The 15,810-nt window shown below is 36.6% G+C and overlaps 2 protein-coding genes across 4 annotated transcripts in view; one reads left to right on the plus strand and one right to left on the minus strand.

Moving 5' to 3' along the window:
• The window catches only part of CENPP (centromere protein P), a 232,289-nt gene that overhangs the window by 162,466 nt on the left and 54,013 nt on the right, over positions 1-15,810 (plus strand). The window lies entirely within an intron of this gene.
• ECM2 (extracellular matrix protein 2) overlaps positions 1-15,810 on the minus strand; it is a 32,687-nt gene that overhangs the window by 13,005 nt on the left and 3,872 nt on the right. Inside the window, exons 2-4 of one of the 2 annotated variants that reach the window (XM_012747130.3) lie at positions 8,765-9,077; positions 4,468-4,656; positions 1,483-1,995 (exon numbers count right to left, since the gene is read on the minus strand). In XM_012747130.3, coding sequence (XP_012602584.1) covers positions 1,483-1,995; positions 4,468-4,656; positions 8,765-9,053 — 991 coding nt within the window. In that variant the 5' untranslated portion in view covers positions 9,054-9,077. Of the gene's footprint in view, positions 1-1,482; positions 2,062-4,467; positions 4,657-8,764; positions 9,078-15,810 lie in introns of both variants that reach the window. The other variant, XM_012747129.3, reaches the window with a different exon arrangement.

Here is a 15,810-nt window from a genome sequence, read left to right on the forward strand (position 1 = left end):
CACCTCTGACATGGGCCTCATCACTCATATGAATGCCCCTCCTGCTCCCAGCACTGAGGTATGTCCCCACCAGCCAGCCTCACTCACACCTGCTCCTACTATTCCTCCACTCAGAACACTCTCAAGTGGCCCTATAGAAACATGGGCAAAAGGTCTGGACTACCACGTTCCTACTAGAGTGCCTAAAATGAGGGGGGAAAACAACTGACAGTACCAAGCACTGGCAGGCTGTAGAGTGGCAGGAAATCTCTCTCTGCTAGTGGGAAAGGTGCAGCCACCTTAGAGAACTGTTGGACAGTTTCTTATAAAGTTAATTAACCACGTGTTTATTATATCACTTAGCAGTCCCCACTCCTGGGCATTACCCTAGAGAAACAAAGACTTAGGTTTATGCAAACATCTGTATGTGGTTGTTACAGAAACTTAACTACAGATGACCTTCAGTTGGAAACTGTGGCCCATCCACACAACGGAACACTACTCAGCAAGGAATGAACTGCAAAACAAAATGAATGGCTGCCAAAAGCATTAGAAACCTGTTTGAAAAAGTCACAATCTGTATGATTCCATTTATGTGACATTCTGGAAAGGGCCAAGCTATGGGAACAGAAAACGAATCAGTTTTATGTGGTGGGCCAGGGCTTGGTGGAGGGAGAGAGAGAAGGAATTTTGAGGGGTAATGGAAATGTTCTACATCTTGATTCTGGTGGTGGTTACGTGACTGAAAGCATTTGTCAAAACTCATAGAACTATACACTAAAGACAAGTTTTACTATATATGTTGTACCTCATTAAAGTTGACTTTAAAAGAAGTCAGTGGGAAATCATTTGATGTGGAGGAGTTTGCTTTATACTTAACTATGCTTCTGCAGTAAACACCTATCTCTTCTGCAAAGTTTATATGTTTGAAGATACACTTGGTGACTAAAGAGGGAATAATATTGCCATATGATGCAAAATGGTAAGCAATCCTGTTGTGAGATTGTGATGTAATCAGATGTGATACCTTTATAATAGATACTGTTCTATCTTATAATAGATACTGCTAATTGGAGCTATTGATAATGTAAGAGTTTATAAACTGTCATCAGACTTAAATGAAATTAGTCTATTCAGGGTCAATTTTTATTATGAAATTAAAATACAATGTTCCTAGAGCAATGAGAGTCATTTACTTTTTTTTTTCTCTTTAGAGACAGAGTCTTGCTCTGTCTCCCTAGCTAGAGTGCAGTGGCATCATCATAGCTCACAGCAACCTCAAACTCCTGAGCTCAAGTGATCCTCCTGTCTCAGCCTCCCAAGTAGCTGAGACTACAGGTGTGCACTACCACGCCTGGCTAATTTTTTCTGTTTTTAGTAGAGACAGAGTCTCACTCTTGTTCAGGCTGGTCTCAAATTCCTGAGTTCAAGCAATCCTCCTGCCTTAGCCAAGAGTCATTTACTTTTAAAGCACAAAATAAAGCAGAAATCAACATTTCTTACCAATGAGCTCCAGACTTGTTATCTCTGGAGCTGTCAGCGGTGGTATCTGGGTGAGGATGACGTTGATGCAGCTGATGGTCCTATAGGACATAGAGCAGCCACTTGGCAGGCGAAGTGTGCACCTGGGAGGAGCAGGAACTGGGAATGGAGAGGGCGCTCGAAACACATCTCCTCTTATAGGGTCCATCTCCTCATCCTCCTCTCCTTCCTCCTCCTCCTCTTCTTCTTCCTTCTCATCCTCCTCTTCCTCCTCCCTTCCTTTGTGTCGTTGTTGATACGCCAGCCTCTCCTCCTCTCCAGGCCTCTGCCTTCTCTTTCCTTCTTGGCTATGCCCTTCATTGTGAAGTCTCCCCCGATCTCTAGGTCCAGGGGGATCTTTCTTATGCTCTGTATCTTCTTTAATTTCTTCTTCATCCTCCTCAGATCGAAGTGCTTCTTTTCTTAATACTTGGTCCATTTCCACCTGAGGAGGTGGCAGCTGCTTGTGAAGTAAATTGGTAGGTTCTCTTTGTTCTGAAGAATCACCAGAAAATTCAATTCTGTCATTTAATGTTATACCACTGAGTAGAGAATAGGAGACTAATGACCACACAAGCAGAAGGTAGCAGAGGCAAGTTGATATTAATAAAAGGAAAAATCAATGAAAATGAGGTTAGTAAATATTATTCCCTCCAAATATTTGAGTGCAATTTAAAGATGAATTGCATCTTTACATTTTTGCTTGTAAAGATTTGGTTTGTTTATTTGTTTGTTTTTAGAGACAGGGTTTCACTCTATTGTCCAGGCTGCAGGACAGTGGCTCATTCATAACTCATGGTAACCTTGAATTCCAGTGCTCAACTGTCCTCCCACCTCAGCCTCCTGAGTAGTTGGGATTACAGGCATGAGCCACCTTGCCTGTCCTCAAAAAGTTTTGATAGTAACTTTATTTCTATTTTGTAAGATCTGTTTTAGACAATTTCTTTTTGCCTATGGGTCTTAATACTAATTTTTGCATTAAGTAACTGTATACTTATTTTTGCTAAAATATCATGCTACCTGGTGACTAAAGAGGGAATAATATTGCCATATGATGCAAAATGGTAAGCAATCCTGTTGTGAGATTGTGATGTAATCAGATGTGATACTTTTATAATAGATACTGTTCTATCTTATAATAGATACTGCTAATTGGAGCTATTGATAATGTAAGAGTTTATAAACTGTCATCAGACTTAAGAAAAAGTATAACAGATGTATATTTTACTTGCTAATTATAGTGAAACCGCCTTTTGTTTATAAATTTATTATTATTATTGTCTGGTTTTCTTTCAGCTCCGTGAGCCTAACATTATTCTCTGAAATTCAGAATTTTAGAGACAAATTTCTTTTCCTTTTTCCTCCAGACTCTCTTAAATCATTTGTACTGCCTAAGATTTACAGATGATGTTCTGGACTTAAGTGATACTGCTTTAACTTAGTTAGACATATGCACAAGAGTGCTGTTTATCCTTCCATGATGGTGGGAGTAGAATAGATGATAGTAAAATGTTAATCTACATTTATATTTAGCTGTTCCATCTCTGGCAGAACGTGGGGAAGACATGACAAACATTAGATTCAGATTCACCCTCTGAGTAAACAGTTCTAGGGAGAAGTGAGTTCACATGCATAGGTTTTCTGCCATCAAAATGTATAAATTTATTTAATCATACCTCTACTTTCATTTAATACTATATATAACTATCCCCCCAAAGGAACTCAGAAAATATAATTATTTGAAGAAATTCCTTGAGGTATCAGTTCAGTATATAGTATAAAGTCTGTGGGTATTTTTTCACATCTCCAGCAAAGTATGCAGAAGGAGAATAGGAAAATATTAGTAGAAGAAAACTAAAGCTATCATATTGAAACATTTAAAATCCTTCCTGTATTTCCCAGTTTATTGTTCTAAAATAACTACAACATCTCAAGAATATTCCAAGTCATTTGAAAAATGAGAATTTCTAAATCTTGCCTTATAAACCTTATATTTCACTACAAGAAGTCAGTTTCATTAAACACTTTTATTTTCTAACATTTTAAAAATAAGCATAATACTTTAGTGAAATAATTGGCAGTTTAAAGCAAAATACAATTTCTAAATATTTTAAATTTTTTCCTGGCAGGAGACTTGTAGACACCTACCCTGTGATCTTCTGTGTGCATGGGAGCATTCTACCTTGGTTATACACAAGAGAAAATGTCCCTTTCCCTTCCTACCAAATTATTTTAACAAGTATTCATTTGTTTATTTTCATAAGGCAATGGTTAGGCTTTTCTTGGAAGAGACCCAGGCCCCCTTCCCAAGGGTCCTCCACTCAGTCAGATATGAGCCTCATTGGAAAAGGGGTCAGTGAGCAGCCAACAAAACCCATGCTGTGACCTCCTGTGCACAGAAAGGCCACAGGAGAAAATCATGCTCTAGGCCAGGCTCCTGTATTTCCCTGAGATTACTCAAGCAAGGATGTAGGTTCCTGTGCTGCCTTTGAGTGGTTGGGAATAGCCAGGAGGGTTGGGGTTTTGTTTTCTCTAGAAGCAAATCACTGCTCCTTTGTTTACCCTGACTTTGAGATGATAACTATACCCATGTTGAGTTGGATTAAGTGAGATAATATATAGAGAGACCAAAGTAGAGCCCTTAACTTATAAGAACTCAAAATCTGTTACTTGTAGAAATTATATTACCATATCTCTAAAGCTGAGAGTCAAACATGGAATGTAATGTGGTCCAAGTTTACTCAGTCTGATAGACCTAGAACTATAAAGCCACCATCTGTTATTTCTATCCCCTACCATATACTTTCCCAGATGTTTTCTATGTTTATTAGCATTGTACCAATGTTTTAAATACCTGGATGACTAAGCTTATCATAATTTTAAGCTTAAATTAGTGACAAAATAAAAACAAATGGAAGTTAAAGATTATATCACACGTGATATTTTGTTTTAGCTAAATCTCTATACCAGTGTCAGAGCAGACTGGGCAGCATTCTCCTTCTGGTATGACTGTTTGCGGGCATGTCTGGGGGTGGCACATGGTTTCATCACAAAGCACTCTTCCATCTGAGCAGAGGCAGGTAGTACAGGGCTCAGGAGACCATACGGCTTTGTTGTACATGGTTATGCCCTTTACCAAGCAGTGTCCCTTCTTTCCTAGAAGAAAACAATAACACACATTTAAATTTCTCATGTGGTTACCAGTAACTATGAATAGTAGTGAATACACATGATGTCAAACTGATATAAGTACACCAGAATAGAATTCTAAGTACATTCATATAGAGGATTAAAATGCCTTATAGATGTAACCCTCTGAAATGCTCTTCACTGGCTTTCCTCTCAGTCCCCTCACTTAGGCTCTGTGAGAGACCTCTTCATGGTAACTTGACCCTGAAGTGCACTTTCATTCTGTATCTCTCAAGATAGGCTAAGTTATACAACAGCAACAAACAACTCCCAAATGTTAGTTATTTTTCATTTATGTTATGTGTCTAATGTAGGTACACGGCGGCTCAGCTCATTATAGTCACTCACACTTCACCTACAAGCAGGCTGTCCTGACTGCCCTGGCAGTGGGAACACAAGGTTGCAAATCACACATGTGCTCTAAAAGTGTCTAATTATATTGGCCAAAGGAAATTGTATGGTCCCATCTAACTTTGGAAGGGTCCAGGCAGTGCAGTTCCATCATGTGCCCAGAGAGCTAAAACAGCACTAATGACCAGCACACAGCCCACCCTTGTTGATGTGCAGATGGGGAAAGGTAAGGCCAGACAATGTGCTTCTATAGCACGTCTCAACAAGACATTAAATGAGCTGTTAAGCTACTGAAATATAATTCACATACCATCATATTCACTCTTTTCAAGTGCACAGTGCAGTGGTTTTTAACATTTCTCTACATATAGGGTTGTAGATTTTTAAGTAAGTATATCAGCTGAGCAGGCAATTAGAAAGCCAAGGAGTTGGGACTTGAGTATGTATGGGGGGGGGGTTGGGGGAAGAAAGCCAAAGAGAATATTAGAAGGGATGTTTTCCCTCCAACCCTGGTGTTATTCCAGATACTTCTGCTCCATCTGAGCCACCGTCCTCAAATTCCATCCCCAAATGAGCCTTTCACATTGGTCCTCTCCTTTCTCCCACCACTAACTCAGCTCAATTCAGGCCCTACACATCTCTCAGTTGGATAGTTGCAATAGACTAATTCCACCCACCAATTCTTCCTCTGGAAAAAAAGAAGTTTTTTCCTGGTTATAAAAACACTATACTCTATCAAAATTTCAATGGCCTTTTTTGCAGAAATGGGAAAGTTGATCTTCAAATTCATATGGAAATACAAGGGATCCCAAATAGCCAAAACAATCCTCAGGGGAAAAAAACAAAGATGGAGGTCTCACACTTCCAGATTTCAAAAACCTACAAAAACCTTCTTGCAAAGCTACAATAATCAGCTTATGTCTGTGTGATGCTGTAATAAGGATAGACATATAGACCAATGGAATACTGAAAGTCAGTGATACATCTACAGCCAACTGATTTTCAAGAAGGGTGGCAAGACCAATCAATGGGAGAAAGAACAGTCTCTTCAAATGATGCTAGGACAACTGGATATCCATATGCAAAACAATGAGGTTGAACCTCTACCTTACACCAAATGCTAAAATTAACTCACAGTGGACCAATGACCTAAATATAAGAGCTAAGACCAAAAATTTCAGAAAAAGGGGCAAATGTTCATGACCTTGTATTTGGCAATAGAGTCTTAGATATGACATCAAAAGCACAAACAAACAAACAAAAAGATAAATTGGACTTCATTAAACGTAAAAATTTGGTGCATCAAAGAAAGTGAAAGGATAGCATATATAGTGGGAGAAAATATTTGTAAGTCATATATCTGATGAGGGTATTATATCCAGAATGTGAGTAAACACCTCTTACAACTCAACAATAGAAAGACAACCCAATTAAAAATAGGCCAGGACTTGAATAGACATTTCTCCAAAGAAGATACACAAATGGACAACAACACATAAAAAGATGCTCAACATCATCAGTTATTAGGGTAGTGCAAATCAAAAGCACAATGAGATACCACTTCAGAGTCATAAGAATGGCTATAATAAAAAATAATTAAATAACAGATGTTGGCAAGAATGTGGAGAAACTGGGATCTGCATACATTAGTGGTGGGTATATAAAATAATGTAGCTGCTTTGAAAACATTTGTCTTTTCATCAATTAATTAAATATATAATTACCATTTGGCCTAGCAATTCCACTTCTAGATATATACCCTAAAGAATTGAAAACAGGTGTTAAAATAAAACTTGTACGTGAATGTCCACAGCTGTGCTACTTACAATACCCAAAAGGTAGAAACAACCCAAATGTCCATGAACTGATATATGGATAAACAAATGTGGTATATCCATACAGTGGAATATTATTCAGCCATAGAAAAGAATGAAGTTTTGATACAAGCTAAGCATGCATGAACCTTGAAAACACTATGCTAAGTGAAGAAGTCAGATACACAAGACCACATCTTATTTGATTCCATTTATATGAAATTTCCAGAATAGGTAAATTCATAGAGACAGAGCAGATGAATGGTTGCCAGGGGCTGATGGTAGGGAGGAATTAGGAGTTTATGTACAGGGCTTCCTTTTGGGATGATGATAATGTTCAGAAACTAGATAGTGGTGATGTTTATATAGTATTGTGAATGTACTAAACGCCACTGAATTATATACTTTAAAATGGTTAAAAGGATACATTTTTATGGTAAGTGTGGTAATACAATTAAAAAGAAGTACCTTAGGACCTCAGAAAAACATTTTTGGATAATTTAGAAATATTTAATATGTATCTTCTATAATTTTTTATACATACCACCCTATAGTACATATTTAAAACTTTTTAAAAATAGGTTTGAGATCATATTAAGCTTCCTACTTTTTAGCCCTGTATTTCTATTAGTATACCTTAGATATCTTTCCACTTAACAAAGGATATTGATCTTATCTTTCTTTAGTAGTTATGAGTACACTATTATTACAGTATTTTTTAATTTGATTTCTCAGCCTCTCTTTTCTGACTCATGTTGTAAATTTGGCCTGAATTGCCTATTTTCATGATAGTTGTATGTTATTTCTATTAACTTCATGGAATTAATAATGTGGAAACATATAGCTTTATTGAGACAATATATGAATATTGACCACAGAAAATTATATAGTGATATTTTCTTTTAAGTTTTATTTAATGGTAACATATCTATAATATAATTACTTTTTTCTCCCAAACTTGGGAAAATGTAGACCATTAAATACTGTTTTAAAAAATGCCTAGTTGAAATCTTTGGCAGAATTTTCAGTCTTCTAAACCTTTAAAAAGTCAGTGGTTTAGTCTATGTAAAATAAATTCAGAGGCTTTAATAACTACATTTGTGTTTGAAAAATTTTGGTTGAAAATATTTAATAGCTATGTGTGTGTTCATAGATTCATCTGAATAATTTATTTCTATATTCTAGGTGATCTATTAGAAATGAAAAGACAGCTTATAAATTTATAAGCATATTATCTACATTATGATTATAATTAATATATGTGTGTAATAAACATATTGGAAAGAAATAAACCAAAATGATAACTATGATTTTATAAGTATAGTGATAGGGGCCGAGCATGATGGCTCACACCTGTAATCCTAGCACGCTGAGAGGCTGAGGCAGGAGGATCACTTGAGGTTAGGCGTTCAAGACCAGCCTGAGCAAGAGTGAGACCCCATCTCTATAAAAATTAGAAAAATTAGCAGAGTGTCATGGATTGCACATGTGGTCCCAGCTGCTCTGGAGGCTGAGGCAAGAGGATGGCCTGAGCACAGGAGTTTGAGGTTGCAGTGAACCATGATGACACCACTGTACTCCAGCCAGGGCAACAGAACAAGACTGTCTCAAAAAAAAAAAAAAAAAGTATAGTGATAGGATAAGTAATTTTTCTTTTTTCCAATAGTTTTGTATTATAAGTATGTTCCTTAAATTATTTTTAAAATTATTTAAAAGTTTATCTTTGTAGATGAAAACAAAAAATAATATAGTTTTGATTTTTCTTTCAAAATTATCTTCAGGGAGGTTCTCTTTCTCCCTCTCCCCTCCCCCTATCTCTTTCTCTTCCCTCTCATATCTTCCCCTCTCTCTATCTCTGTCTCACCTACCCCTTCTCCCCCCCCACTCCCTCCCTCATATTGTTCTCTTACCTGGTAACACATTGTAGCTTGATTCTTCTTCAGGAAAATTTAAAAAAGATTCAAACTTTTCCTCCATGCCATAATCAAAGTTAACAATGGGAACTCTTGCTACTGGTGTCACAATTGTTTGGGGAATTCCAAGCTGTCTGTTTGATCTATGCTTGGATGAAGTTGAACTTTTCCTCAATCTTCTGTGATATATCTTCCTCCTTTGCTTCCTAGAAGCTTCTTCATTTTGCCCAAAGTCAATTTGAAAAATGACAAGCAGAACAAAACAAAACAAAGCTTCAAACTTCATGTTTGACTTTTCACAAGCCAATTTCTAGAACGAAACAAAATTTCAAAGTTAGTGATGACTAAATGTTTACTTCTGAAAATTGGCTTATAATTGTATGTCTCAGTGGGCAAGTCTTTGAGAAATAACACTTATATGATATATGGGCTATATGCTACAGTATCATTGCCAAATCAGAATTTGAAATTCTTGTGTCAGAATCAAAGAACTTTTCATATATTATCTTCATCTCTAGACCAGGCATGAGCAAACTTTTTCTCTTTTTAGAGACTGGGTCTTGCTCTGTTACCCAGGCTGAGTACAGTAGCTCCATCATAGCTCATTGCAGCCTTGAACTCCTGGGCTCAAAGAATCCTCCCACCTCAACCTCCTGAGTAACTAGGACTATAGTCGTGAGGCCCCACACCTGGCTATTTTTTTTTCTTTTTTGTAGAGACCAGGCCTCACTATGTTGCCCAGACTGATCTTGAACTCCTGGCCTCAAACGATCCTCCCATCTCAGCCTCCCAAAGCGCTGGGATTATAGGTGTGAGCCACCACTTCCAGCCAAACTTTTTATATATTGGGCCAGATAGTAAATATTTGAGGCTTTATAGGTTATGCATTCTTCGTCATAATTATTTAGTTCTACCATTGCAGAACAAAAATGACCATAGACCATATGTAAACAAATGAGTGTGGTCATGTTCCATTAAAACTCACTACAAAAAAAGGCAGTGGGTTGGACTTGGCCCCTGGGCCATAGTTAGCTAACCCCTCTATGGGCACCACTGTTCTATAGGTTTTCAACAATTCTTAGGAGATTTCTTTCCACCTGTCTGCCAAGGCATTCTGTGACTAACATCATCCACAACCCATTTTCCTAGCCCTTCCCAGAAGAAGGCATTGTTGTCATAGGAGATGATAGCTCCATATGTGTTATTGCTCCTGAAGAAATTCCATTAGGACAAGATATAGTGATGGAAGACAGTGATATTGATGGTCCTGACTCTATGTAGACTTAGGCTGATGTGTGTGTTGTGTCATAGTCTTTAGCCAAAAAGTTTGAGAAGTAAAAATAAAAAAAAATTAATAGAAAAAAATCTTATAGAATTAAGATATGAAGAAAGAAACTATTTTTGTACAGCTGAACAATGTGTTTGTGTTTTAAGAAAAGCTTTATTACAAGAGTCAAAAAGTTAAAAAAAATTTAGAAGTTTGTGAAGTGAAAAAGTAAGCTAAGTTAATTTATTATGGAAGAAAGAAAAAAAAATTTATAAATTTAGTATAACCTAAGTGTATAGTGTTTATAGAATGTACAGTAGTATACAGTAATGTCCTAGGCCTTCCCATTCACTCAGCACTGACTCACGCAGAGCAACTTCTAGTTCTGCAAGCTCCATTCATGGTAAGGAACCTATAGAAATGTACCATTTTTTATCTTCTATACGATATTCTTACTGTACTTTTTCTATATTTAGATATGTTTAAATATACAAATACTTATCAATATGTTATAATTGCCTAGTATTCAGTACAATAACATGCTGTGTGAGTTTGTAGCCTAGGAGCAACAGGTTATACCAGAAAGCTTAGGTGTAGTAGGCTAGGCTAGGTAGTAGACTATACCATCTAGGTTTGTGTAAGTACACTCTATGATGTTCACATGACAAAACTGTCTAATAATGCATTTCTCAAAATGTATCCCCATCCTTAAGAGACACATGGCTATAATCAGTTGATGTCCAGGTGCTACTATCTTAGAAGTCTGCTTCATAACCTAAAGGAAGCCGTGGGAAATTTCAAGGGCATCTAAATGGAAAACCATGTGCTGGGACTAATGTGTGCATTCCTCAAGCAACAGTGTCTACCATCCAAATGTTTAGGAAATGCAGGCTGATCAATTTTAAGTCTGGCCATATATTGTGATTTTTCTCTCAGTAGAAAACTATAATGATTGTAGCAAACACAAGGTTGCTACCCTGGGTCCTTGGCCTAGATACAGATGTCAGTAACTGACCTATTTTTAATATTCTGCTGTATTTTCCAACACTTGTGGCCTGTGGCAAAGGAGAAAAAAAAATATTCTGGCATATGATATATCACCTGAAGGTCAAGAATATGGGCACTGTTTTGTCGAGGTTGCCATCCCTGCATTACCATAACAGCATTCCTGATGGTTGGACAACTAATAACCAGAGCAGCTCCATAAAGGCAATTCTTGGAGCTATGAAGTTACATCATGGTCACTTCCTAGAGAACTTGTCAGCCATTGCACCAGTATTGTGACAAAACTTAACAAATCTAACTTCACTTCTAGCCAACATGGAGTAACAAGGATCAGATATACCCTCCTACTTGAAAGAACTTAAAAATAGGACAAAATATATGAAACGTTTTCCAAACATTAAACATAGAGCAGATCAGGACAGTGATCCCTGAGAGGAAGGCACGTCAAAATCGCTGACAGCCCTATGATTGACCTCCTAACTGCCTACAGGGAATTTCCAGGCACAGGAAGGTAACCCAGACAGAGCCCAGTAGACTCCCTGAGTTGAAAAGAAAGAACTGGGAATCTGAGGACACCAAAGAGACTAGTGTTCTCAGGGCAGAGTCTGGAGAGGTGAGAGCTAGCACAGAGAAAGCCTTTCAGGGATCTCAAGTCTTCAGTTGAGTACTGAATAGCAGATATGTATGAATAAACTACTCAAAACCAGGGAAAGAACTACCCTAAAGAACAAAGGAAAAAATCCCTGGAGCTTAAAAAACCAGGAAGAGTTTGTGTTCCACTAGTCATAGTGGAAAACCTTGTAATTCACAGGCATCTGGTAGAGACCTCAGAAAGGCATTACCTCAGTAGAGGAAAATAATTAGCCATAGGCTAAAGTCTGCTCCGATCCCATTTAACAAACCTTAAAAGCAAGCCTTTCTAAAAGAATCAAACAATAACTTAACCATGTCCCAAAGCACCCAACAAGTGTTTTGGAATCCATTGTAAATTTACCAGGCACACAAATAAACAGGAAAAGTTGACCCATAATGATGAGAAAAATCAATTGATTGAAACCAATCCAGAAATGACATTGCTGATATAATTATTAAGTAAGTCTTTAAAAGTTACTATACCTATATTCCATATGTTCAAGAGGTAGAGGAAAGATTAACCATCATGCTAAATGGAAACATGGAAGATATTTTTAAAAATCCAAACCAAACTTTTTTTTTTTTGAGACAGACTCTCAGTCTGTTGCCCCAGCTAGAGTACAGTGGCATCATCACAGCTCACTGCAACCTCAAACTTCTAGGCCCAAGAAATTCTCCTGCCTCAGCTTCCCAAGAAGCTGGATCTACAAGCAAGCACTACTATGCCCAGCTAATTTTTTCTATGTTTTGTAGAGATGGAGTCTTGCTCTTACTCAGGCTGGTCTCAAACTCCTGGCCTCAAGCAATCCTCCCATCTCAGCCTCCCAGGGTGCTAGGATTACAGGTGTGAGCCCCAAAAGCCCACCCTCCAACTTTTAAAGATGAAAACTAGAATGTGAGAGAGGAAAAATATATACTACAAGAAATGAATAGCACATTAGACACTGCAAAAAAAAAAATCAGTGAATTTGTTTTCAAGAGCTATAAGAAGAAATAGACAAATCCACAATTACCATCCAAAATTTCAACACTCTTGTCTCAAATATTAATTTTAAAAATAGTAGACAGATTGCAAATTAAAATAAGATGCTACTACATATCTATTAGAATGTCTAAAATCTAAAACACAATACCCAGTGCTGGTCAGCATGTGGAGCAGTAGGAACTCTCATTTGCTTGTGGGAGTGCAAAATAGTACAGTCACTTTGGAAGACAGTTTGGCAGTTGCTTACAAAACTAAACTTACTCTTGCCATACAATCCAGCAGTCATGTGCCTTGATATTTACCCAGATGAGTTGAAAATCTATGTTTGCACAAAAATCTGCACACAGATGTTTATAGGTGCTTTATTCATAATTACCAAAACTTGGAAGCAACCAAGATGTTCTTCAATATGTGAATGGATAAATAAATTATGGTACATCCAGATAATGGAATATTATTCACCTCTAAAAAGAGATGAGGAATCAAGCCACAAAAAGACATAGAGAAGCCTCAAATGCATGATACTAAGTGAAAGAAATCTGAAATCTGAAACAACTACATATTGTACGATTCCAACTCTATGAAACATTATGGAAAGTGCAAAACTATTCAGGCAGTAAAAGATCAGGGGTTGCTAGGACTTGGAATGGGGAGGGTTGAATAGGTGGCGCACAGAGGATTTTTAGGGCAATGAAATTATTCTGATACCCTACAGCCAACCCTTTGTATCATGAGTTCCACCTGCGAATTCTACCAACCATGAGTTGAAAATGTACTTAGGCCTACTGTGGTTGCATCTGTACTAAACATATATAGACGTTTGTTTCCTTGTCATTATTCACTAGCCAGTACAGTATAACAACTATTTGCATAGGCTTTACATTGTATTTGGTATAAGTAATCTAGAGATGATTTAAACAGGAGCACATGCGTAGGTTATATGCAGACATCATTTTACATAAGAGACTTGAGCATTCTCAGATTTTGGTATCCTTGAGGAGGGGTCCTGGAACCAATCCCCCATAGATACCAAGGGATTATTGTACTATAAAGGTGGATACATGTCATTAAACATTTGTCAAATCTCATATAATATACCATACCAAGAGTGAAACCTCATGTAAACTGTGGACTTTGGGTGATAATGATATGTCAGTATACGTTCATCAGTGGTGTGAGGTGTTGATTGTGGGGAAAGGGTATATGGGAGTTCTATACTTTCCACTCAGTTTTGCTGTTAACCTAAAATAACCTAAAACTGCTAAATAACCTAAAACTGCTCTAAAAAATGAAGTCTAATTTAAAAATTATAGGCAGAATATCAATAAGAATTTAGAAGATTTTAACACTATCACCCTATTTGTTGTAATTGTCCTAATAATTTGTCCTGATAATTATAAGTATGTACAAATTTAGAATTGTTATATCTTTCTGGTGCTTTCATCATTAGGTAGATAATTTCAGTGCCTCTAGTAGTGCTTTTGCCATAAGATCTACTTTAATATTAACATAGGTGCTTTCTTTTGGTTAATATCTGCTTGATATGTTTTTTGCATCACTTTACTATCAATCTTTCTTTCTTTTAATATTTTCAATATACTTTCTATTGGTAGCATATCATGGGTTTTTTTTAATGCAGTCCGACAATCTTTGTCCTTTAATTGGTACATTTAGTCTATTCATATTTAATGTAATACTTGATATGATTAAGTCTACTTTCTATTTGCTTTTTATCTGTCCTACCTTTTTTATTTGTTCTGTTTCTTTTTCTGTTTTCTTTTAAAATTATGAACAATGTTATGCAATTTAATTTATCAATTTAGATGAAAAGAACATATTTCTGGAAAGATACAGATTAGTAATACTGACACAAAAATAAATAGAAAATCAAATAAGATTTTCCTCCGCTTTTTCCTGTTTTCTTTTTTTAATTGATTGCTTAGCTTTTATTATTTCCTTAGTAATTATTTACCATTCTGTTCTTTGTAGAGATTACTACATACATCCTTGACTTACCAAAGTCTAATATAAATTAGTATCTTTACCTCTTCCTGAATAACACAAGAACCAGGATGAATTTTCCAGTTATCCCATCGCAGCATATATTCTGTCCTTCTCATTTATTTTAAACCTCTATATATTTTAAACCCTCAAAGGATTGATATCATCATTTTGTCAAAGTTCATGTAGACCAGGCTTTTTTAACCTCGGCACTGTTAACATTTTGAGCTAGATAATTCTTTTTTGTAGATAGCTGGCCTGTGTATTAGAGGATATTTAACAGCATCCCTACCTTCTAACAACTAGATGCCAGTAGCACCTTCCCCCCTAATTGTGACAACCAAAAATGTTTCTAAATGTTACCAAATGTAACGTGCCCCTCAGTTGAGAACCGCTTATTTAGATTTACCTAAACATTGATCCTTTTTGTTTTTCTCATTCCTTCCTGTATCTCTAATCTTCTATCAGGATTATTTTCTTTCTGATTGAAGAACACTTTTTAGTAATTCCTTTTATGCAGGTCTGTTGATGATTAATTCTTTTTTGTTTATCTGAAAATGTTTATATAAGATTTTCATTCTGAAAGGATATATTTGCTGGATATAGAATTCTAGGTTGACAAATGTTTTCTTTCAGCATTTTAAAAATATGATTTCTTTTCTCTTTTCTTTTTCTTTTTTTTATTTTCTTAGAGACAAGGTCTTGCTAAGTTTCCCAGGCTGGTCTCAAACTCCTGGCCTCAAGCAGTCCTCCCACTTCAGCCTCACCAGTAGCTGGGACTACAGGCATATTGTACCACACCCAGCTGAGTTTTTCCTTTTTTTTTTAATTACTTTATAGAGATGGGATCTCACTGTGTTGACCAGGCTGATCTTGAACTCCTGGCCTTGGGCAATCCTTCTGCCTCAATCTCCTGAGTAGCTGGGACTACAGGTATGAGCCACCATGCCCAGCTTGAAGATACAATTTCTGTGTCTTCTTTTTTACATAGATTCTATTGAGAAGTGATCTCTCAATCTAATTATTTCTCTTTTAAAATTAACTTTTTTTCCGGCTGCCTTTAAGATGTTCTCATTGCCTTGGGTTTTGGCTATTTAGCTCTGGTGTATAAAAGTATGATTTTCTTGTTTTCATTCTGTTTGGGATTTATAG

The sequence above is a fragment of the Microcebus murinus genome, chromosome 12 (assembly GCF_040939455.1).
Source record: "Microcebus murinus isolate Inina chromosome 12, M.murinus_Inina_mat1.0, whole genome shotgun sequence".
NCBI classification, from domain to species: Eukaryota; Metazoa; Chordata; class Mammalia; order Primates; family Cheirogaleidae; genus Microcebus; species Microcebus murinus.